At 44.7% G+C, this 26224-nt stretch overlaps 1 protein-coding gene across 1 annotated transcript; it reads right to left on the reverse strand.

Annotated features, from left to right (window-relative positions):
* Positions 1–1445: 1445 nt before the first annotated feature.
* Positions 1446–25348, reverse strand: LOC149338352 (uncharacterized). The gene is made up of 3 exons (XM_089550306.1): positions 25250–25348; positions 12852–13016; positions 1446–1820 (listed from the first exon to the last, which is right to left on the reverse strand). The coding sequence occupies exons 2-3, from the start codon at positions 12999–13001 to the stop codon at positions 1503–1505; spliced, it is 468 nt and encodes a 155-aa protein (XP_089406432.1). The 5' UTR covers positions 13002–13016; positions 25250–25348; the 3' UTR covers positions 1446–1502.
* Positions 25349–26224: the final 876 nt, after the last annotated feature.

The raw sequence follows: 26224 nt of genomic DNA on the forward strand, positions 1-26224 counted from the left end.
ATATGAATGAAGATGTGCGCATATGGCTAGTCCTCTCAGATTATGAATGGCAGTTTACCGTTATACCTGAAGGTAAAAGTCTACAACAGCTGTATCTTACCAGCACTCACCTATGGCAGAAACGTGGAGGCTAACAAAGAGGGTTCAGCTTAAGTTATAAGACAACGCAGCGAGCTATAGAAAGAATAATGATAGGTGTAACGATAAGAGATCGGAAGCGGGCGGAGTGGGTGAGGGAACAAACGCGGGTTAATGACATCTTTGTCCAATTCAAGAGGAAGAAATGGGCTTGGCCAGGGCATGTAACGCGGAGGCAAGATAACTGCTGGTCCTTAAGGGTAACGGAGTGGATTACAAGAGAAGGCAAGCGTAGCAGGGGCGGCAGAGTTAGGTGAGAGAAATGCGGGGATAAGGTGACCGCAACTGGCAAAGGATAGAGGTTATAGACAGCCATGGGAGAGGCCTTTGCCCCGCAGTGGCGGTAGTCAAGCTGATGATGATTATGATGATGATGCCTATAAAGGTCGTTATCGAACTATAATGGCCCTTCATCACCCGAGAGAGACGGGGTTCCGAACGCGGCGCCACTGGGGTTTCGGAAGGTAGCTAATTCTCGTTAGTTATATTTTCATCTAACGTTTCTTAGTAAATATCTCGCTGTGCATACTGCTGTTCTTGTATTTTTCGTAGACCGATGAGGAGGTCCTTTCCATTAGGGCCTCTCAAATTACGCTGCGGTGGTTACTCTGAGCGGCTAGCAGGAACATTGAGCAAGAGTATGTAACAGGTATTTGGACTTCACTTTATCTTGTTTTATTGTCAAGCGCTTTTAGTGGTTCGATTGGTACCGCGTTTTTCTTTTAATATGAGGGGAATAGCATCCCTCATACATTCATATGCGTTTAATAAGTGTGAACTCTGAGCGCACGATGAATTCGTACTTAGGCCTCTAGGAAGGTTCTCTAGCACGCCAATGACACCTACCTTTTCCTGTGAAGTCCTCCGGCTAAAGCTTGTCGACAGCGGCGGCCTTTCTTGAGCTTGTAAATGAGTTACTGTAAAAAGGAAAATGCAGTCCAACTAAAAACCGGTTTTTTTATTTCTACTTGTGGTCTTAATTCTGTGCTTTTTCTATCCGCTCCTATTCATTTATCATTCGTCTTGTGTTGCACATCTGTCTTTAGAGCATATCGTCGTCAGAGTGCTCCTTTGACACTCAAGCACTGTATCCTATCTATGACGGACACTCCTGCGCTCAGCGAACACATTTCAAGCCTAACTGCGGTAATGTGATGATTTGATGTAATTTTTTCTTTATTTGCATTCTTCAAATAAAGTACACCGCGCGGCGACGGCGTTCAGCCCTAGCTGGCAACACTGAGCGCCCTGCGGATAATTACATTTGTTCTTCCAGACCTATAATGAGCTGAAATGTTTTCTTTTTAATAACGGATAGCCATTCTACGTTGTCAACAAGTAAGACCGAGTGACGTCGGCCGTAGTCACTGCAGGGAGCCTTCGAACGGGTTCTCTTCGAAGAGAAGCACTCGGGCACCCGACGGGCTCCTCGCCGATGGCACTGCCAGCAGGCTGCGGTGGCGGGTGGCGGAGCCCGCCGGTAGGTGCCGTTTCTCGCCGAACCCGCGCTTCTTCTCGCCGAAGCCACGCTTCCGCTTCTCGCCGAATCCGCGCCGCTTCCTCTCGCCGAAGCCTCGCTTGCCGACGAGCTCCTGCAGCAAGAGCCGCCGGTCATACGACGACGCTTCGTCGTCGTCGTCGGGAGCTCCACCGCCGCCGTAGGCTGCACCGCCCACGTTCTCCTGCATTTCCGTTATGGCCCCAAGTTGCAATGAAAACTGCATCTGGGAGCTAATCATGGGTCATCTGCATGCAGTGCCTTGCACTCAGAAAGATATCCTACCCATGCAATACACTAGCCTTTACCATTTACTACGGAGGAAGCGCTTTAAAAGAAGATGCTTATTTGAAACTGCGCAGTGAGGTGTTACTTTTGGCAAAAGTGAAACTTTTTAGAACCCTCCTAATTCAAAAAGTTATACCAATCAGTCCAATGAACTATTTCACATCACAGGACCGACAGTAGTTTAGGATTCAAAGCATAATGCTTGTTGCTTCTATATTTAAAGCATTGCAGACAGATTTGTACACAGGTGTATATATCTGGCACCCTTATATCCGCAACCCAGGTAAAGCGTTTTTCAATTTGCTAGTGCATTTGAGAATACAGCCCTTGCACTCTTCTCTGAAGAACCATGAGGGGGAACTACTTCTGCATTTGTTCGCAGTTGCTTTTGAAGTGCAATTTTTCGATATTTCTTTAAAAAATCTTTCACAAGTGGTCCTAAGGGCTGCACCATAATTAATGTTTCGAGGCTGTGCCTACTGGCGTAACATTTCTTTTTCTTTTTCTTCCTTCTGCAAGGTTTATTCTGGTTTGCGTGTCTCGGATTTCGAGCATGAGTACAAAAGAGGCGTTTCTAGAAAGCCTAATCTGAACGGAAAACGTAGCGTTGAAACAGGACACAAAGATGAGGACAGGACGGGTCCTGTCCTCATCTTTCTGTGTCCTGTTTCAACGCTACGTTTTTTCGTTCAGATTATGTATGACCAACTGGCCCCACAGTGTACTCTGTTAAACTTCATCTAGAAAGCCTTCCTGATCCTTAGAAGGCATACATTCTAATGTCCCGTGGACGTTTGGTAACGAAACTCTAATTTTGGATCACACTGAACGCCATCCTTGTCGCTCACGAAACCGCATTCCACCGGCTTTGAGCGTGAACAAACAGTAAAAGTTTATTTATTGGTTATTATAATTTCAAGAATACTGCCGATTCCCTTTTGGTAGTCATGGAAGGAGTGGTACAAGGCACACGAAATCACAAAAATTACAAGAGTGGAAAAAAAAGGGGGGGGGGGGTTAAAGGCGAGGTGATACAGCTGTTTACAATGGACAAGAAGTGTAGGAGAAATGTGAATACAAGGAAATGATACAACGTCCAGTAAATAAAGCGAACAACAGCAAGCAAACTACACTGCACACTAGACGCACTAACGCGACACATGTGAAGAAATAGCAGACAAAAATGTTCCTGGGAAAAAAAGTTGCTAATGTCACATGGAAGCCGGTCACACTCGAAAATGGTGCGTGGAAAGAAGGAATATGAATAGGCATTAGTCCAGCATTTTGGCATCAAAATTGTCCTCTCATTTTGTTTGGGTGTGGCGCGTTCTGTAATATTGCATGTAGCTATCAAACGTTAGTTTTATGTATTATGCTGACCAGAAGTTTTAACCTGTGCACTTTGGGACGCAATTCTAGGGTGGGAAGCCCAGATTGGTTGAGCAGACCAGTTACAGAAACATGTCTTCCATATGCGTGGTAAATAAACCGTATGCGGATTTTCTTTGGACGCTTTCAAGTGTGCTAATATCTATTTTAGTGTGCGGGTACCAGACAACATAGGCGTATTCGAGCACTGGCCGTATGAAACATGTGTGCAATGCTTCAGGCGGCGCTTTATTAACCAGACCTTTTTGAGTGCTGCTAAAACAATCGATTTGAGCATATCATTGTGCTTTCCGCTGGAAAGCGCAAGGTTACTCTGATTCCGCACATTCACGGCTTGTCTTATAGGCTGGCTAAAAAAGATTTTATCAAAGGATGAATGTCCGAGTGGTTTTCACGGCGCCTCTCAGCACCTTGAGTGTAAGAAGCAGCACAAGGACAAGTTGGTGAAATCTGCGGAATCGGTCGTGTACAGTCTACCGATTTAATGTGGCAAGGGATATGTTGGAGATAGTGGTAGGTGTACGTGTCAATTACTGCCTCCGTGAACATTGTTGTAATGTGAGAGAAAAGTGTGGAGGGTTCCTCGATGTCCGCTGTCGGAAGTGCGAGGCGATTGGTTATGATGACACCAGTAGTGTACTTAGTTCCGACCAAAGTGAAGATCCCTGTGCCAACCTTAGTTGCGTGCCATATTGCAAAGAATGCACCATTGTCGCGAGAAACAAGCGCCAACTGACCCGCGAGATTGTCGACGCAGAGTTGACAGATAGGCTAAGGGATGACTGTGTATCCAAGCTGTTCACTGTTTTGTCATCAAAGGAACTGAATTATTTGAGTTGCCATTGACTGGGTCACCTGTTGAGCTTGCGTGATGGCCGGCAACGATTCGCGTTGCCGAATACGAAGTACTTGAAAAACTGTCTGTTTGGTCCAAAGCAAACCTACTGAAGATAAATGCTGTCAAAACAAAAGCAATGATTTTTCGCGCCAGGAATAAAGAAGTTAAAACGAACCTTACAATTAAGTTCGAAACTCTAGAAATAGAAGTTGTTGACGACTACAAAATTCTTGGAGTGTACTTCTCTTCTAGCTTAGGCTGGGATACTCATATCAATTATCTAAGTAGAAAACTGTCTTCAGTTACAGGATCTGTAGCACACTGCCGCAGTATACTGCCTTTGAAAGCGAAACTTCAAATATATCGAGCGTTATTTAATTCTCATCTAAATTATTGTACTTTAGTATGGGGCACAACAACAAAGAGAAATTTAAACAGGCTTCTAGTAATACAAAAGCGAATAATTCGTCATATTGCGAATATGGAGCCAATGGCCACTACAACGAGTACCTTTAGGTCATTTGAAATACTTCGTATTGAGGATATTTATGAATTCCGACTATTGAAAACATTTTACTTTTCCTCCCTTACTACAATAAATCAACTAATGTCATTAGCATCACTGCAGCGCCGCGACGCTAACGTACCCACAAGAAACAAAGATTTGTGGGAAATCCCACGGTTCCGAACCTTTTATAAGTATCAAGCGTTATCACACAACCTCCCAATTATACTAAACAAAAATACTCACACTTTAGGTTTGAATAGAAGAGGTTTGAGGTCTCGTTTTTTGTAATTGCTCTCCCCTGGTAATACTTTGTATTGTTATACTGTGTTTTGTTGCACATTATGTTCTTTTTTTTCTTTTTTTTTTCTTGTTCTGTTCTTGTGTTTTGTTTTGTTTCATGTAAATCAATTGTAAAATATTTCTTGCCACGTTTCTTGAAATGTGTTTTTTTGTGTGTTTTGTTTGATGTCGGACTTGTGTTATTTACATGGTATAATTTCAGTGCTCCGAATGTTGTACAAAACTTGAATTCACTGTTGCAAATTAGAGGTAAAATGTCTGTTTTAATTATAATATGTTTTCACTGTAACTGCTATGTAAACGGTCTTCTTGGCCTTAGTCAAGCTGAGTGAGCAGCTTTTAGCCAAGGAGACCCTCCAGGCACTTTCTAGAAAAATAAATAATGAATTGAATTGAATTGAATTGTATATTCCGCTTTCGTTTCGCAATAAACTTGTTGCCAGTTAGCGCTCGTCTATGTAACGCCTTCTTTCTACGTCCTGTCTATTTGTGCGCTTCAGGTTTTCGAAATCTCACCAATATCTGGCGCAACCGTCCACTTGTCTGTCCTGATACAATATTCCGGAAGACAAGACCTCGTCAGGCGTGCATTAAACGCCTTTTGCCTCGTTGACCTTGGCAGTGCTCTATACCCATGTGTGCTATTCGGTCCTGTATTGTACACCCAGTTCTGTTAAAATAAAATGAAAAACAAGACCATACAAACACGCCCAGAAAATCGCTTTGCTCAGTTATCTTCACACCGAGGTATTTTATTTCCTCAAGGGGCTAATCGGAATTTGTTTATTTGGTATGTGCGCTGCAGCGATTCTTTCTTTCGTGTTATGACCATTTTGCTGACTTTGGAGCTGCTTATTAGCATTTTCCAAGTACTTCACCAGTTGGAAACTGCTGTTAGGTAGTCGCTTAAATGTGACTGGTCTTCGGCGGATGCAGTGCTTACGTATATAATACAGTCCTCAGCAGAGAATCGACAGCGCACTTGTGAATTGAAGGACAGGTCATTGAAATAAATAAGGAAGTTAAGCGCTGCAAGGACAGAGCCCTGGGAGGCTTTTGAAAGGACTTATGCTGATGTGAAATTGGTATCTGAAATCTGAACAAACTGGTGTCGTTGTGTCTAGCGGCGGCACGACTTGCTGGTTGTTCAAAACATCCTTACTTTAACAGCAGGTTACAATGCGAAATCCGATAAAAGGCTTTTCAAAGTCGATGAAAATTAGGTCTATCTGCCAAATTTTGTCTAATGACATCATGATATCAGTTGTGGTATGAGTCAGCTGCCTTGTTGTCGATAAACCTGGCTGAAATCCGTGTTGGCTTTCCTGAAAAAATTTCTGCCCTATAGAAATGAACTTATATGTTCAAAAAGAAAGTGTTCCATCCCATTACTGGAAGTACATAACAGAGCAATCGGCCTGTAGTTTTTCACGCAAAGCTTATCGCCTGACTTATGGCCAGGCGTCACCTTAGTCATTTTCTAATCGTTTGGAACTTCTCCTGTCCTGAAGCTTTCAGTGAAGATTACGAAAAGGTATTTAGTGCACCACTCGGCATATCTGTGGAGAAAGGCTTTAGGGATGTCATCGGGTCCAGGTTATTTTTTTTGTGTGTGTTCCGTCATAACAGGGCTGACAAAATACCTTTCTACTTGATGTTAAAATCCGGCAAATTAAGGTGGGAAGCTTGAAATTCGAAAGGTGGCCTACCATTACTCAAGATTACAGAGGAAAAGTTGGCACTGAGGGCAGTCGCTAGAGAGAAGTTATATGTAACAATTATTTTATTGAGCTTTAATTTGCTAACAAGACTTTTTTTTCTTGAAAGATGCATCCAAAACTTTTTTCGATGTTTTGCTAAAAAATTTTGGATATTGGCGTTAAAAAAAAATTCGGGGGGCCCTTTGTTGACCTAAAGTGCAATGAGGCGAAAGCCTTCGCGTTTGGGAAGCATCCGTCTTATTCTACGCCTTTATGTGAACACTGTCCAGCGTCCTAGACAAGGACGACTACATATGCATTGGCAGGAAGTAGCGTAGCCATTATCACGCGCGGCTGCGGAAAGGAAAGATGGTGGTTCGAATCCCATCATGCACAAAGATTGTTTTCTGGCCTGACTAGAAAAGCGTGACACCTCTGCTGACAACCTTCTGTCGACAACGGTGAGGCATTAAAGGCTTTCGCCTTAAAAATGGGAACATGAAGATTTTATTTTTGAATGAAGCTCAGCACGAAGGACCGGGAGGATGTCACCGGCTCAACTGCTTCGTCTCAATAAGCGGTTCAGGCGGCACTTTAACTGCTTCATATCTTGGGTTATCCAATGATATGGTTTGCTGGTTTTTCTATTTTTCAGCGACACATACCTACTCATACATTCGCGTACCGTACTCCTGAAGTATAACCATAGTTTATTTGCGCCAATATAAAAGGACAGCGACCTTCGGGAACACTGTGTAAACTCGGTGGCTGCGCTATGCCACATCTCTATGCCAGCTAACCCTATGGTTTATGCCATGCAGGTTGGTGAATTGGAAGCTTTTTTTTCAAAAATCTAGTTGGCAATTTGCGCTTTGATGCAGGTATCGAGCCTTGGCAACTGTTTTAGCATCGTGACTGCATCCCTGTCTGTTGGAACTTCACGCGTGTTTTCTAAGTGCGCGCACCTTTTATCGCCTTATCTGGTGATCCTCCAGGGCTTCGTACTATCACTACTAACACATGCTCCTTCCTATATTCCTGCCACTCGTCTACTTATAAATACGCTCTACACCTCTGAATAAAGATTAATGTTTCGTACTACTGACTACGCTGCTGCTTCCCTGGTGTGGCGTTACTGTGAGCACGGCATGGCTATGCCACAGTGGCGACGAGGATGGACATCACCCATGCAGTGAAAGTCGACACTGAACAGGAACCCACGCAGAACCGAGAAACCAAGGCCATCATGGTTCACCACCTTCCATACTTCGTAGAAGCAAAGATACATGGCAGCGGTACCTTATTAAAGTAGAAGCATACTTCGAAGCGAATGCGATTGAAGGCTCGACTAAGCAAAGCGCATTGCTGGTTGCCGCGTTAAATACGCATGCGATAAAAGTGCTGGCAGGATGAGGTCGCTCCGCGCAAAAGAAATGCGTTGACGTATGAAGAGGTCATCAAAGTTTTCAGTGAGCATTACAGTCCGAAGAGACACAAAATAACGGCAAGCTACAAGTTCTTCAGTCGTTGTCAAGAGGATGGCGAGCCGATTAATGAATTCCTGGTAGACATTCAATAGCAATTTTGGCAGTGCGTTCAATCGCATGCTGCGAGATCGCATTGTGTGCCGTATAAGGTCAGGGAGCCTGCAGAAGCAACTACTGGCAAAGCAGGAATTAACGCTACAAGACGCTGGAACGATGGGCCTTGCAGCTGAGGCTGCGGATAGTGACGTAAAACTATGATCAGACCGGCAACGATACCCATGTTAAAAATACAGGCGTATCAGAAGGAAACTCTGCTGGGTGAGAGGAGGGCTGCGGCACAAAAAGAATGCGCAAAGTGCGGTAGTACAAAACATAATGACTCATGTTGCCTCTGCTCTAACGGTCGTTGTTACGGCTGTGTACGACGTGGTCACCCCGCATGGATATGTCGAAGCCGCGGGGCTCGAGAACAAGGCACAGCAAGGACGGCGCAAACTAACGCCCTCTTGGGGACGGAAACCTCAGCACGAGGAACACGGAGCCGCCCACATTGGGACTTTGGTATCTCAACGAAAGAGCTCTCTGAAACCGCTGATCCGCCGAACAGTGCCGCGTGTAGCTCAGCATAGAAGCCGATACCGGGTCGCCCGTCTGTGTCATCCCGCGTCAACTGTGCGATAAGCATCGCGAGAAATGGCTGAATTTAAAACCGTACAGTCTGAATTTATCCTCCTACACAGGACGCCTTCCAGTATATGGGGAGCTTGAGCTCCAGGTTTGTCATAAAGAGGTGACAGTAAAGTGTGCGCTGACCGTGTTGGACGATGCGGGACCAAGCCTCTGCGGCCGTGGTTTAATCCAGCAGCTGAACAGCGCAGGTGTCGCGGTGGTTCCTTTTGCCGAAGACTCAGCGTCAACAAAACAAGCAAGCGAATCCAGCGTGAACAGCATAATCCATGACTACCACGACGTATTCTCCGAGGAAGTGGAGCTAATCAAGTGTCCTCCATCCAGTCTGCACAAGAAGGAAGGCTTCGTATCTAAGTTCTGTAAAGCCAGACCCATTTCATACGCGCTACATGATCGAGTGTCCCTTGAACTAGACCGTTTAGTTTCTCTGGGCGTACTGTCGCCTGTGGCGCACTCTGAATGGGCGTACTGTCGCCTGTGGCACACTCTGAATGGGCAACTGCCATAGCCATAGTGCTGAAGAAAGACGGCGCAGTAAGAATCTGCGGTGATTTCAAGGCCACAGTAAATCCATCGTGTGCAACTGAGACTAATGAGACTGGGGTTCTGGGGTTCCTCAAGGATCTGTCCTTGGCCCTTTACTGTTCCTGATTTATATTAATGATCTGCCTGCTGCTGTTAACTCTAGGATTTGTTTGTTTGCCGACGACTGCGTGATTTACCGTAAAATAACTAACGATTCCTATACTCGCTGTCTTCAGGTCGATCTTAATAACATACTAGACTGGTGTCATAATTGGAAAATGGAAATAAATATTAGAAAATGTAAATCTATGAGAGTTTCACGTTCAAATACTGCTTGTCCTCCTTATTTTCTTCACAGTCATCCCCTTGAAAGCGTAATATCGTACCGGTATCTTGGCATACATATAACTAGCACCCTGTCCTGGAAACTTCATATAGAACATATAGCATCTAAAGCAAACAAAACGCTTGGTTATCTTCGAAGAAATTTTACTCTTGCTCCATCTTCGTTAAAATCATTATTATACACGACCTACGTACGATCGCAAATGGAATACGCTTCATCCATATGGGACCCTGGACAGGTCTCACTGACACAGGTTCTGGAAACTGTTCAGAATCGTGCAACTAGATTCATTTTAGGCAATTACCATCGTACATCTAGCGTCACCCAAATGAAAAGGTCTTTAAACCTCCTGCCCCTAGCTACCCGCCGTAAGCACTTCCGCATCTGCCTATTCCATAAGATTTTCTACTCCAATTTTCAACTTCGCTCTCGATGAATTCAACCAGCACCGTTCATTTCTCACCGTCGTGATCATCAACACAAGGTCACAGTGCCTCATTGTAACACAGTGACATGTGCGCAATCATATTTTCCGGTAACCTCTAAAGAATGGAATTCCCTACCCGCATCATTAACTATCATCACTGATTCAACTCAATTTAGAAGAATACTTACCACTCTGATTACATAATGATCGCTTTTGTATTTTATTGTAGTGTTGTGCTCTCCACCTACTAGTATTGTTCTTAAACTGCTTGATTAATCTGTTCCGTGTTAATTTTGTTCACTTCTTTTTATCCTGCCTCAGTTGCTTTATAGTTTTGTATGTATTGTGCTTTCTTTATTTTTCTTGTTATCAACTGCCCTTCCCCTCTGAAATGTACTCTGTACCCTGAGGGTATCACAAATAAATAAATAAATACTCAATGCCAATCATTGAGGATATGTTTGCCCAACTACACGATGGGTACTATTTCAGCACTCTGGATTTACGGGATGGATACAGCCAAGTGGCGCTAGAGGATAACGCGAAGAAAGTTCGCGTCATTAATACTCCAAAAGGGCTATTTTGCTACAACAGGCTTCCTTTCGGGATAGCCTCTGCGCCCGCGATATTCGAAAGAAAAATGCATGAAGTTTTGGCTGGCCTTCCAGGAGCACAGGCTTATCTTGCCGATGTGCTCACTTCCGAAAGAGCGAGTGACAGCGGTGAGAGGCTGAAAAATGTCTTGGAGCGCTTTCCAGAGCACGGTGTCAAGCTAAGTTTCGATAACTACAAGTTGAGCAGCCCAGCAATAACTTATCTAGGGCATCGCATCAATCGTGATGGGCCTCTTCCGACAGAAAAACCTTGACGCTATCATGCAGGCACCGAGCCCCTATAATGTCGGCGAGTTAAGCATAGAGAAGCATACTATGGCTATCGTCGCGGCGCCGTGGCTGGTCGCTAGGTTGGTCACGTGGTTAGTGCAGCTCCCGGCGGCGCGGCGCGCCAGCGAAACCGAGTGGGGGAAGAGTGGAGAGGGGGAGATAGTGAATCCACGTCCAGGGAGGAAGTTGAAAAAGGAAGGCCCAGCGAAACTGAGCGGCGAAAGATTTACTTCACAATTCGACTAAGCGAGTTCCACTCGGCGAGCTATAGCTATCGCGTCACTCCAGGTTTGAGCAGAGCGAAACCACTCCCATATTTTTTTACACTGTAAGAATGGTCTTTTGCTAATAGCACGCAATCTGCGCTCAGTAGCGGTCGGTCGTCTAGTCCGTTGGCAGTAACCTCAGGTGTTTTACAATTGTCCGCAATGGGCCTTGTTCTTTCCGTAATAATAAATATTAAAGATTTACCCTTCCATGTGCCTTCCTCCATCCGCTTCTAGCTGACGAGTGCGTCATCTGTCATAGCCATTAATTTTGCTGAGCAAATTATTTTCAGACTTGGCGTAATGGTGTTCAGGAACGGTGCAGTTAGCGTTAAACACCCTTAAATCTCACAACTGAAAGCTCCTGTTATTGAATAGGAGTCATAGATCATTTCGATATATTGATCGATTATGTACCAGTAGAAGCTGTGCAGTTATTTAAATACCTAGGTACCACCACACTTTCAATCTCTCCTAGGACGCACACATTGCCAAAATCATTTCATCGGTTAAAAAAAGCTAGGATTCCTCAAAACGCTACATACACCATGTGCCGCCATACTTCAAGTTTTCGCAATATGATGATGATGATGATGATGATGATGAACTCACACACGAGACCTAAACTAAAGAATGCATCGCACATCTCGGATTCTCACCTAGGCTACCTTAACAAACAACCTCAAACGGCTTAAAATCCTACTGCTAGATTCATTCAATCAGCATATTCATGCGACGTCAGTGTGTCGTCTTTGAAAGCAAGAGCATTTTGTCAGTTCATTACCACTGCCGGCTCACTGCTATGCTCTGGATTTTAAGAAGTTCCTCAAAGCTCATTGCACCAAGAACCTTAGATTGTAGGCGGCAAACATATCTCTACGCACCGGGCATCGTCTCCAAGATTGCCGCCCATGCTCCCACACCACTGAATTCTCAGCAGTGTTTTTGTGCGAAAGCACTAGTTCACGGGGTCTAACCGACTGAGTGAGTTTGTGTGAAGCTTCATCTGGACGGTGACCTTGGCAAAATCTAGCACAGCAAAAGCCCATGCAGAAATAAAATAAAAATTGTCATTACTCGTTCTCCAACCAGCCGCGGTGCGAACAGATAATCTTCGCTGGCCACTGCACGGTGCGCTATGCTATCGATATCGATCAGAGATTAACCTGAGGCTAATATCGTCCCCAGATATGCCGACGACGCAGCAAAGCAAAACCATCAGCCAATCAAGCTAAACAATATTTTCGCACGTCTGCTAAGTTTAGCTACGTTAAACCCTACCCCCCTTTTTTTTCCTGAGCAGCATCTGACTGAAACGGCATTCCCACCAAGTCGCAACAATCCTTTGTCCATCAAGGGAAGGAAAACAAACTAAACAGAACTTCAATCGCTGAATCTTCCGTTTAAAGTGGTAGCCCTGGTGTCAGCTTATTTATAAATTCTAGTGCTTTTCTTACAGGCCACCATAACAGAGACACGACTGGTTGTCTCGCACTTATTACTGCGTGTATGAATGTCGATAGGGAAGTCTGCTCTGAGAGCATTTTCGCTCGAGTACCACGGTCACCTTGTCGCCGGCAGAGAACTGCCCGAGTGCCCCCTCCGAGTTGACCATGAACAGCTCCTGGTTGTCGACCGCATCCTCGGTGACGCAGAGGCCAGCTCCGTTGGTAAGCACCAGCGCCAACAGCGTTACCAACCTCTCTAGGCGGCACATGGTCTCCGTCTTCGCCTGCAGATATTCCCAGGTAAAAAAGTGTAAGCGGTAAACATGCACTTATATTTGCAATGTATAATTCGTTCGTAACAAGAAAGAATTGAAGCATGGTGTATTGATTCGTGATCTTACAGATATAAAATTTGTCTTTCATTTCAAATGACCTAAGAAGCTCTTTGTTTGAAATAGTGCCTGAATATCACCTTGGTGGGTAATACTGTACGGTAGGTTTGCGTGGTAAAATAGCGAAACACGATGTTGAAAAGGCCACAGATGAAATATGCGCATGTAACTACCATATCGGCCTAGCTTACCTCGTTACCTTGTTTTCAGGCGGCTTCAATTACTTCTCAGAACTATGGCTCGAAGTTATTTTTGCAGCATTTTGTGACAACCGGCGTCGAGCTATTTCTAGCTCAGCTTGGAAATGAGCGCTGGAATTCGATTTTAAGCCGGAAGCCTCCACGTTTTGCGCTACGAATGATATAACGCTGGTAAGTGGAGCATGAACCCTTTTAAAATATTTAAATCAAGTTATTCATTAGCATAACGACTTATTTTGACCGTATTCATTCAAAATATGTACAATACAGTCTATGAAATCAGTGCCGACTTACCATGCGGACTTATCAAATGGAGGCAGAGAGTGCATAATTCATTTATACTTGTGGCAGGCCACAATCTTTTCTACGCTGAATAGGCTTGTTCCTTACACAAATCTAAGAATGCGAAAATTTCATCTGTGCTGTCTAGTTAATCGAGACAAAAAGCTTTATCTTGATTTAGGGCTATTCTGTTCAGACAGCTACCAAATTCGGTTCATCGCTTCATCAGCCGATCGGTCTAGCCCATTAAGTTCACCTTCATTGAAATGCGTTATTCGGACTCATCATGAAGTCAACACTTGCAAAGGAATCAAAAAGTTCAAAATTAGTATAACGACAATGTATTGCTTGATGTGAACCCCATTGCAGTATGCTGTAATCCCTCTTAGGTACACCTCTTTACATGTGTACTTATATATGTGACGTTTAATATTCTTGCATCGTCTCTTTGCATTATGAACGTTTGTTGTTTTGCGACCATTTTAACTCTGACATATTCACTGCCTTCAACTGGCAAAATATGGTCATCAATTGGCACCTCCCCTTTTTTTCACTTAGTTTCTCCTTTCAAGCCGCGCTTGTCACATCAGATAGAGAACATGTCCCGCTTGTGTCCTTACCAACTGGCCGCACGCGTTAGAAGGTTGTCTGGGTACACCTCATTAGCCTGCCTGCAGAGAACTTTGAACTTAGGAGCCGGACGTATATCAAGCGAGGAAGCACCTTCACGGTTCTTGAAACGCGGTCTCATTTCATTTCATTTATTTTTATATTTTTCCCATACGAGTTACCAAGCATTGTTTGAACACAAATTCAGAGGCTAGTGTGGGGTTCAAAAACAAAAATGTATTTGTCAAAGACACTGCTCTTGTGAGAAATGATAAGTACAATATTACCAGCAAAACACCTAAACACAGCATTGAGTTGGGATGACAGACATTAATTTCCATGTTTTAGTACAGTTAACAAAATCTAACCAAAGCACCAAACCACAACCGATACAAACCGAAAACAACAATCACAATTATCAGATAAGGGTCATAAAATATGTTTTCAGTGTTTTACAGGTTTGTTGATACTGTTTTATCTGTGGTGGTAAACCATTCCAGATCTTGGTTCCTGCAAATTCCGCCCACCGTTCAGTGCAAACATTATTACTCAGTGGAAGATTAAAATGCTATATTTCAGGCTTCTTGCAACTCGAGATAAAGAGCGAAACAAAGAGGCATTGAAAGGATCATAATTTTTTCCAATGTTATCTAGAGAGTGCTAATTTTAATGAGCGAAAAAAATCGAATGGATCGGTTTCCTACGACCATTGGCTGACCATTCACGCAAGGTGAACCTTATTATCCGGTCGGAACGGTGAATGCAAGTACGTTTCTTTCAGCTAGCCTTTATGTTGTGTGTGCTCATGATGGCGTAGATTTATCAGCTTTATAAAAGAAACTTCATGGGGCGAAAGTAAACAGCGAAGCCTACAGAAGTCCTGTGGGCTTCTGCATTTCCACAACTGCCAAGAAAGAAGAAAAAATATGAGGTCACACGGAAGCTCCGCCTTAAGGATATGACGCGGGAGCTTTAATGAGTAAATGCCCCTATATGCGGGATTGGTAATTCTCAACTTTACATTGACATATCCATCACACGACTCCTTGGGCAACGATGCAGCGGTTAAGGGATGCGCCGCTGCTCTGAGATGGCCGGTGCTGCCACCGGTCGGTCTTGTGCGACCCAAGTTGTCTTCCAGACCAAATTCTTGTGGTCAACCCTTAATTTAACTGCCACCTGCCAGTGCTGTTAGTTTTCTCAAAATCTTGTGGGTAGGTTCTGATGACCCCACAAGATCACGTGACCTAGCTAGGTTGCTTCTCCAGGGGGTGGCTGCCTGAGTCACTCTGCGCCACCCTACAACGCCGACAACGCCGGATTTTCTGCTTAACGGGGCATTTATCGATATCGCGTTAAAACCTCCTCTACCTCAAGAAAGGGTAGTGTCGGACAAAAGCGGAGCTGCACGAGCATGTCAGCACACTGCAAAAAACTTGCTTCAAGATTTTGTCGAGAATCGGCGAGGTCCCCACCCAAAAGCTTTCCTTGGGGTGCTACGCAGGAAGGCCCGAGTTCGCTCGCCCTAGTTTTGCCCGAGTTTGCAAGACGGCAGTCCGAGAACGGAGATAGCGCAGAACATGTGTAGGCAGGAGACAATAAAATGTCGAGATAAAGCCACGTAAGCCTACATGAGCGCACCCTGCGCCCGCCGGTTCACACTTCAAACACAGCAGTCTGCGCAATGCAAGGCCCCAGCGCGCCACTTAAGTTATCAGAGAAGTATCGGCAGTCGCAATTGCTCGACTTCTCCGCTATCTATCTGCGCACTCGCCGGAAGCCGTCTCGCACGCCTTTTTTTGGGTGCTCAAGGGCTTGTCTCCTCTTTTGCACAGCGCACTGCATGGAATCTTGTCTCAAATCGTTCTCTCGTTTCGAATGTTAAAATGTTAAAACATGACATAATCACGAACCTTTGATTTATTGACAGGAGTGTTTTTATATTTGAAAGCAGTAAAGCTTCCATGAAGAGCGCAGCTTCAGGGAAATACCAAAAATTTGACACTTTCTGCCGCGTGTGGCGATAGTGAGGACAAAGCTTGCAGTATAGAGTTTCTTACTGTTACCTAGAGGGAAAGCTGGCGCTCCGTCTGTGGGAGTTTGCATAGAGGCCCCTCGTGACCACTTCAGCCAACTCGGGCGCTCTAAGTATCATGGGCCGGTGTGCTACCGATTGCGGAAACAACTTTTGGCCAAAAAATAATGCAAAAATAAGCGCTCTTCAATAATCAAGAATGCCCGAACATTAAATATCTGGTCTATATATTGCAGCAAACGAGCAGACAGGCATGTAAATGCAGAGTCTGAGAAAAATAATAGATGGCTTGCACTCCCATTGGGCAAGTATTGCGCACTACGGAAACTAATATTTCCTTCTTAACAGGCGCCCTTTTAACAAGAAATATTTCTTCAAAAAAATGTTGCTTAAACTATTTAAGAGGTTTTAATAATAATATCATGAATTGGTTTTTGAGAAAAGAAAATGTCGCCGTATCTGTCTCACATATTTCGGTGGACACCTTAACCACGCCGTAAGGAAATGGAGGAAGGTTGGAGTGAAAGAAGAGTGAGAAAGGTGCCGTAGTTGAGGTGTCCGGAATAATTTCCACCACCTGGGGATCTCTAACGCGCACTGACATCGAACAATTTTGATGGCATTTCGGAAAAGAGAGACCTTTTATAGGCATCGTGTGCTGTTGCTCAACAGAAAAGTTTACAACTTGTATACAACCAAATGCAATCCTTCGCAAATGAAAAATGGCATCCTTCAGGGCCAGTTGGCGTGATTTCATATGTGGGCCAGAGTGAAATTTGGGACTCAGGGACGTAGAGAGACTCACTGAAACAAGGGCCGCCGCGGTGGCTCAGTGGTTATGGTGCTCGGCTACTGACCCGAAAGACACGGGCTCGATCCCGGCCGCGGCGGTTGAATTTCTTTAGAGGAGAAATTCTAGACGCCCGTGTACTGTGCGATGTCAGTGCACGCTAAAGAACCCCAGGTGGTCGAAATTTCCGGAGCCCTCCACTACGGCGTCTCTCATAGCCTTAGTCGCTTTGAGACGTTAAACCCCATAAACCAACCAACCAAACCAACCAACCGAAACATGGAACACAGTGCTGGTTAACAAAAAAGGGCGAAATGGGCGGAAATGTATACCGCAGTATAAAAGCGAATAGAAGGGTGTACAGAGGGCAAAGCGCAAGGCAAATTGGTCCGCAACAAAAGCAAAAAAAAAACATAAAACCTTGGGAAAGATGACGGAACAGCTGTCAATCGAGAAAGCGAACCCAGTGATGCCAGACAATCTGAGGCCGCATTACAATTCTGTGCGCATGCGTGCTGAGAACTGTCAGGTAACCGAAATTCCGCCCTGAGAGCCTTCACACAATAAGATCTAGGCCACAAACCAAACACTGAGAGAACGGAACCAGCGTCATAAAAAACACACAACGAAAAATATAATAAGAAGAAATAAATAAATAAAAAAACGCCAACAAAACACGCCGAAACAAAGCTAAAAATTTAAAACATGAAGATAGACATGAGGCTACGAAAATTGTAAAATTCTTGTAAGAACATGCCCGGCTTCAGGTGAGGCGAAATTCGGCTTAAAACGAATAAATGCCAAAAGGGTTAAAAAGGCTCGAACATGATGTCGTAACTAAAAAAAAAAGGGGGGGGGGGATAGAAACATATAAACGATGGCCAACAGGATTCTAAAAATAAACGGGGCGAAAAAAATTGACCGGTTCATGGGAAAGGGCAAACATCACGGAGATACGCTTTTTCTTTCGTCGACAGTGCAATTGACGCGGTTCTTACACAGTCTTTTCCTTTCTTATGGATGAAAACAGCTTCGATGATCTCAATGGCCAGCCCATCTTTTCTCCCGTGAATCGACATGTTGTCCAGGTTGGCCATGCATGTGTGCTTAGGCTGGCGGCAAAGAGCCAGGGAACCTGGCGTGGAAGTTGCTTCTAATGAATCTGCGGGTTCTTTAGCTCTTTCGTTGACGCACCTGCCGGTGTGCCGGATATAACATTTGCCGCATGTGACAGGGAAATGGTATATCCCCCTCCTCGCAGTCTGAGTATCTTGTCTGGTGGCTTACTGCGCAGCTCGTCCTTCGCTCTTCGTTGTTGACTTGGCGGCACATTGTGTATGCTTTGGTGGGCGCACAGCATATCACCTTGACTGCTTGCTTTGCGGCAACCTTTTTCAGATTGCCAGCGAAGTCATGGATTTAAGGAACAACAACGGTATTCTTGCTCGTCCAAGTTTCTTTTCCCATGATGAAAGATTCCTTGCGCGGCAGTCGATAAAGTAACACCTCGCTTACCGTGGTCAGCGTTTCGTGGGGATAACCAGCTTCCCTTAATCTGGAGATCTGCTTCGAAAAGCTGAGGCCCATTTGGTCTGGGCATGGTTTTCCCAGCGCTGTCTTCAATGCCCCTTTCACAATTGCGCTCTTGAAGGTCTTGGGATAACCTGACTCATAGGGAAGGAATCCTTTGTTGATGAGAGGCTCATGGAGCCTGCAAGCATATCTTTCTTCGAGCACGGAACACGCCTCTGTGTTCCGTGTTTCAATGTGTCTCTCTATGTCACTGCGTCCCAAAGGACACACTGGCCCACGTATGGTTCGGAACTGACATCCACCAAGTCCAGTTTACAGCCTGAAGTAGTTTATCTTTTCGCGTGCATGCCGCTCTAGTTTTTTTGTTTTTTTAGATTGTCAGCCGATCAGCATTGTCGGTGACGACGCAAAAGATAAGCTGGGCGGGAGAAACGCCAGGACAATTTTCGAAATAATTTTTGCGTCGCTTAGTTCAATAGGCACTGCACTGGGCACTGAACCTTGCAAACACAGGCATGAACGCGTAGCACTAATGATTTCGTTTCACTCCCTGTGCTCGTATGTATAGCGGCCTAGTTCTGCTACCCAGCACGAGAACGTGGGGCCATTCCCGGCCTCGGAGAGAGTATTGAAGCGAAAACTTCACTGCGGGACCTTGGCCTTAATTGCAGACCATGAAAATTTGACCTTCATCTGAGTTATTGATCAAACCGCCAAAAAAAGGGAAAATGAAATTGATTCAGTATCCATGACTGAGAGTCCAACCCGCGGCTGCGCGAACAGATGTCCTGTATGGGCAGCTCAACGAGACCACTGGGCTATCGCCGCATTTTTTTTTTTTCTGTATTGCATGGGAACAGTGCCGAAAACAAAAATCTAAGCATGCTTACGCCACAAAACACCAGGCCACCATACACCTGCATGAGCCCTCCTTCCAAAACATCAAAAGTCTCGGAGGCACACACATGCATCCAGATAGGGGAGCCAGCTTGGCGGCTCTGGCAGGGCAGCATATACTCCCCGCACCAAAGTGCATTGTTCACGAAACAAACATTTCGAGGACCGTGGTGATTCGGCGTCGCGGTCTATTACCCTTAAGAAAAATTTAATGACTTTCTTTAGAAATTCTAGCGACTTTTGACATTAGGATCTTATTCCTTTCTCATGACTTTCCGGTGATTTTTCTGATGAATTCCTAATGGCTTTCAAAAACGAATTGGCCACCGTGGTTCTAGTGTGTTCTTAATGTATGCTTTTCTGATGATTTTTTCTCATGTCCTACCTGCCGTTGCAATACCCGATCCAAATATGGGGATCAGTAATGCAAAATAAGCGGCAAAATTAAAACGTGGAGCGAGAACAAAAAAGAAAAAAAAACGAAAAAAACTACCTGCTTGCGCGGGGATTCAAACGCCGACCTTAGACTCTCTACCTTACTACCCTAACCCCTACGCCGCGCCACCAGTTTCTTTTTTCTTTATTGCTTGGAAGAACTTCCGGAAAAAAAGGGGGAAAACTTCAATCAAACTTACTACGCCAGACGATAACTAGTCAACTTACATGGTGTTATATGTGCAACCACAGGTGTTCCCTCTTCTTTCTATTGCGTGTAAGTGTAGCAGCAGCATCTACATGCTCGCACGGAAATACAACGTTGTTCAGAAGGATCTTTCAGGTCTGTTGGCAGTGCCAACGTATTCCGGGCCTTGACATACAGCGCATTAGCCGTATCAAACCGCTTGGCAAACTACAAGTCTCCGAACGACAACTGTCCGTTTTACTGTCTTAGCGCTCCTAATCCTTGGTACACACTGCAGCGTTGTGCACTCTGAGGCATAAATTACTGGAATAATGCGCTAGGTAGCTTCAAAGCCTGCGAGCATGGTAGCGACAAACATCTTTCTAATCCAGCTAAACGTTTGAATAATGTAAACACACATGATGAGGTGAGTAAAGATCGAGAGACTGCGCTGTCTTCTTTTTATCTTGTACACTGGTAGATCGCATGCTTGTCAGTTGAGTTTTTTTCTTGTTGCGTTCCTTTCAGCACTGTTCGGAGTTATACTGAAAACAGCTCGCGCTTACGCTTGAAACATGACGCACTGTAGGAAGCCTGCGACTGCGCGAGCCTTTGCTATTACGTTGTTCGTTGCTGTATCAGTGTCTTCGAGCCTATATTTTACACTTTGCAGACAAAAAAAAATAATTCCTTTCCCTGTTGCTGGTAGCACGTTTTTTGGTCACTCATATTAACGCCACCGCGCGAGACGTTCGTCGCATTGAATAAAGATCAGAGGTAACGACCACTATAATCTGGACACTGAAGAACAAAAAAAATCGAATTTTCCGTGTAATGCTTCAATAGCGGTCGACAAGCATACCTATAATTTTTTTTGTCAAGAAAACCTTCACTGGCCAGTAAACAACCTCTGTCTTTCCAGACTGCTGACACTGTCATAAAAGCGTAAATTATAGCCCCCCCCCCCCCCCCCAGTGGCTCCGGCGCTGGCTGCATTTATTTCATGCATGCCTTTGTGCGTACCACAAAGGCAATGGCATGAGAGAAATTCGTGTGAAATAACATCTGAATCTGTTGTATATTTCTGCACGGGGGTTAACGGCGAGAAAAGTCAGTTGAGTTGCTGATGGCCGATGACATAAGGAAATCTTCTGTTTTAATGCAAAAGAGTCTCTGCTGAGTTTTTATTGTCGAAAGACATGAATACGTGACTTCGCGGTGACTTTCTAATGTGTCACAAGGAATGCATGAACATTACACCAGAAACAAAACGCTCATTTTTGTAAGGGCATGCGGCTCTTCCAGAGACTGTATAGTTCCAGCAACATAAATAGATCATATGGCACCACACAGTATTTCTCCGCAGGCTAAAAACGGATACTGTAGGGTGTGATGTCAATGTCCTTCATAACTGTTCGTAGTACTATGTCCCAGAAGGACACAGCATCAATGCACAGAATAAAACAATGGCAATTGTCTCTGGCATACTGCACAGGCGGCAATTCACCGGCCATGGCGCAAGCAACTCCTTAGCATGGAGCCATGCCTTCACAGGCAGCGTCGATGGGACAGTTTAAAGAAGGGTGTTTTTTACAGCAGAAGAAAAGAAATGCACATTCACCAAACACGTTTTAAAACACTGGTGTGCAGGAACTCCAGAAAAGGTTGCCGATACAACGGTACAGGAAACAAATAAATTCTGTAAGTGTCTGAGCCATCTGCCTTCTGGAGAGGCTATAGAGGAAGTCTAAAAAACGCACACTGAGGAAATTGAAGGTGTCAGCAACGGCCTCTCACGAGTGTGTCCAGTCGGTGCGAACAGGAAAGGCAAATGAGCACTTAGGCGCTTAATAAGCACAGCTGCTAAAAAAGGCTGGTTTGTCGATCTGAAAAGGAAAAAGCACGAAACCAGCTGATGCCCAAAAAAGTGAACAAGGCTTATTCAATCGGACTCTACTGAGAGAAATACATTATCGCGACCAATGCGTTCCCGTTGGGAGCGCCATACGAAGGTAGCAAATATTCTGTGCATCACCTGCACTTTATTCTACGCACAGTGGAGAACCTGCAGCACATAGGCAAGTTTTGTAAATAAAAAATGTCACCATAATGACACCACAATGACTTGGCGTTGTACTGCAATGGCCGAACCAAAATCTCTTGGATTTAGCTAAATTAGAGCCGCACCTAATACCTCGCAAAAATGTTCAGTGAAATGTAATGCCTCAGCACACTCGTTTTGTCAGAACAAAAGAGGGCGACATCGTAATTTCTCATTGCACCAGAAAGAAACCAAGGATAATTGCTCTGTTAATAATACTGAGGCAAAAAGGTTCAAGATATGGGAAAAACAACAAAGGCGATAATGGACAGCCTTGTCGTACAGATAATTTCATTGGAATAGGTTAGGTTAGCTCTTGGCTAACGCTTAGCCTTTCATAGGACTCCTTACAGCGCAGTCTTATGCCCCTAAGCAAAACATCTCCAATATTTGCATGCTCTAAGAACGCAAACAAGAAATCGTTACGAACTTTATCAAAGGCATTGGCGAGGTCAATCTGAATTCTCTTCTGGTTCTGTCTCCAATACGGAACGTGCGATATGAATATTGCTTTGGATGCTGCGGCCTCTGATGCGCAGACCTTATGCGTGCCAAGTGAGTGAGCTACAACTAGGTGCAGACTATTGCAAAGAACCTTTGCAAAAAGTTTGTAATCTACATTACAAAGGGAAATTGGACGATATCCCTCAACTGTTTTCAAACCAATCTGTATCTGTGATTTTTGGAATTAGTATAGTGTCCCCAGAATAGAAAGTGGGGGGCAAAAAACAACATCGTAAGAAGCCTGGAAAACCTTCATCAAGACAGACGGTAGGCAAGTGCAAAACATCGCTAGTAATGTCATCTGGCCCAGGAGATTTCTGAGCCGTCAGGTAAAAAATGGCAGTTTAATTTCGTCCAAAGTCATAGGCCCTTCCACTACAGCACGCTGCTCATCGTGAAGTCGGGGAAAAGCTTCGAATAAGTGTCTATAATCTGATCTCACATTTATGCCCGCACAACCCCCAAAAAGCTTCCGATAATAATCAAAGAAAACGTCAGTAATACCAGGGCCATCGTCGTATGTGCAACCACCATACTGAATTTCCAATATTTATTCAGGAAGAGCAGTCTTGCTTTCATCACTCAGGGCCCGTTGAAATGGTTGTTCATCCAGAAACCTACGGGACCGAGACCTTATCAAGGCCCCTTTGTATCCTTCGGTTTCAAACTGCTGAATCTCTTCTTTTACAGCAATGATATCTTCTACATGGGCACATGGGCAAATCCTAACTCATGTAGCTCGACCAAAGTACGGCCAAGCTAAGGTGATGTCTCTTCAAAAACGCAATTCTTGCGTAGGCTTCAATGGCAATGTTTTTTGTTTCTAGTTTAAATATCTTCCATTTTTGCCAAACTAAGAGATCACCGAGTGGCCATGTGCACTTCACGCAAGTGGATACAGCACATTTGAAGATTTCATCAGACAGCAGACAACTAATCAGCTTCCACAGCTCCCATCGAGGATGTAGTATGCGCCGACTGTCACCCTATCTGAAGAGGCACCATGCAGTGATCACTCAAGAATTTGGGCAACACCCAGTAACCAAAAACGTTGGCTAACATGTCTGTTGAAACGTAAATCCTGACAATCCGAGCACTACAGGGGCACCGAAAATGAAATTAATGTTATGTTTCTTATCTTGCCCCACGTCCACCAGATGGTATTCGCATGCCGAATCAGGAAGTAAGCAGCACTAGGGTCGCGGCGCTTTCACAAGTAACACAATATAAATATATAGGGCTCTTGATCACTAACAACCTTAGCTGGAATAAATATATTGATTTTATAACGTGTAACGCTTTTCGTTCGTTGTTTTCTTTTTTTAAGACGAGCATTGCGATTTTCTACCGAATCTGTCATCTCCTTGCTTAAACATGCATTGTTGTACCTACCCAGATTATGCTGCTAACATTTGGGACCCGTTCACTCCGACCAATATCAACAAAGTAGAGAAGGTTCAAAAGACGGCTGCGTGATACGTATACAACACTAAGTGACGTAAATCAGTTACACATCTTTTAATCAAAGCTGGCCTGCCAAAAATAACTTAGCGAAATCGTTCAGCACGATTTAAATTCGTGCATTAAACAATTAAAGGACACTACAAACCGAACTCACCGATTTGCTTGTTTTTTCGTCAGGACATGCGACCCGCCAGCGACATGAGCTAAGTTTAACTCCTTTTCGCGTCCCTACTAACTGGTTTACTCATTACTTGCACAAACTGTTTCCGATTAGAATAACCTCCCTAACAATGAAGAGCATATTACATAGTTTAGGCGTAGAAAGCACGGCTAGTTGGTTGCTAGTACTATTGTGAGACATTCCAGCGGCTAAAACGACACGGACGAAGGTAGACGAGACAGGACGAACGCCGGTTCATCCTGTCTCAGGACACGGGGTTCGTCCTGTCTCGTCAACCTTCGTCCGTGTCTTTTTAGCTGCTGGAATGTGTCACAATTGTGCATAGTTTATAAGGTTGAACTCATCTTTTATATATCTATATATTCTCTTTGACACTATGTAAGAGCTGCAACTTGCCTTTTATTGCTTGTTTACCTCTGCTTGTTTTGTTAAACTGCTCAGCTTTCTTTCCCGACCCTGCTAAAATCTAGACACCCGGATTTAAGTATGAATAAATAAATAAGTAACATCACACGCTAACACACGATGCCTGGGTATTCCACCTGTGCAAACTGCCGTCTGATTACATTAGACCACAATAGGACGAAAGCACTTTCCAATCCTCAGTTCTTCCTTTCTTGCGCCTGCTACAGCCACCTTGTGCGAATAGATTTCGATCAAGATAGCTTAATACGACTCCATGCTACCCTAGCCTTGTTTCCGCCTGTTCATCCACGATACTCCCTACTCATCTAAAATAGACCACAGATTATTTTTACACCATCATCTTAGAAAGGGTGACTTAACCTCCAAGATTTCTCCTACATTGTATACTCCAGAGATGACCATGGGAAACTTGCGATACGTAAATGCTATGAAATCTGTAGTGTTCTTAAAAGCCCAACTGTGCTTGGATGTTTGAACTTACGTGAAGGCACTCGGTAGACACTGCCAGCAACCGGGCCGGATACGGCGATCCAGACCGCGTTGAAGGAGCAGGCGGTTCCTTCGCTTGTCGTCCACGTCCCTGCCCGGACCAGATTCTAGCGCGGTCCTCGAGCACTCCTTTATATCCCCTCTCCTGCCCCAGTCACCAATGGGAGATGGAGGGCCAAAAGAACGCAGTTGAACCCGGAATGTCAACCTCCTTCCACTTCAAGTGCGCGTTCGTCCAGACGCAGCATAACCGCCCACCGGCCGCGCAAGCGAACAGCATGCGTGCTGGCTCCCAAAGCCCACTTGATCCGCTTGAAATCTATACGCCGTCCCGTGGAAGGTGACCACTCCTTATTTATGCAACCACGGGCGCTCCCCTTTCACGAGAACCGACTACTCGCAGGCAGCGCCGCGTCTCAGGGGGGATTATACTCCCGACAGAGGCGTCCAGCAAAAGGGGAGGAATAACACCCTTACTTCTAGCTTGAAATAAAGAACTCTTTGGGGATTCGAGATTTTCGCTGAGGCCGAGTTTTTTAGCTACGAGCGGCTAAGCGGGTTTCGTCCTGGCGTCCTGTGCACTTTCATTCCTCTCGATTTACTTCTTAGTTTTTTATTATTTTTTGAAGAACTTGAATCTTCTTGTCTAGTTTTCTTTCCTTCCTCTACTACTCAGTAGTATACTGATATGCTCGTGCTATCCGCTTCCAGGTCATACAAGGCGGTGGCGCATACACCTCTGACGCGTTTAAGCAGAGAACCAACAAGGGAGGGTTTGCCGACGGAAGATCACCATAGGTGCGATTTCTATCCGGTTACGCATTGGCCCAGCTTACAAGGAGACAGCAAGCGTTGTCGCACACGAAATCACGCAAATAGTTGCTGCGTGTCCACGGAACAAATTTATGTAGAAGCTTCCTGCGTATGAGAATTTTTGCGTTTTCTGGGCATGCTTGTTTCTTTCTTC

Source organism: Amblyomma mixtum, chromosome 6, assembly GCF_055824585.1.
Source record: "Amblyomma mixtum isolate Tamu chromosome 6, ASM5582458v1, whole genome shotgun sequence".
NCBI classification, from domain to species: domain Eukaryota; kingdom Metazoa; phylum Arthropoda; class Arachnida; order Ixodida; family Ixodidae; genus Amblyomma; species Amblyomma mixtum.

Excerpts from the sequence above, each read along its gene's own strand:
- LOC149338352 (XM_089550306.1), bottom strand. The coding sequence starts at position 13,001 with ATGTGCCGCCTAGAGAGGTTGGTAACGCTGTTGGCGCTGGTGCTTACC. Across the intron at positions 1,821-12,851 it reads AGTTCTCTGCCGGCGACAAG|GAGAACGTGGGCGGTGCAGC; the intron begins GTGACCGTGGTA and ends ACGGAAATGCAG.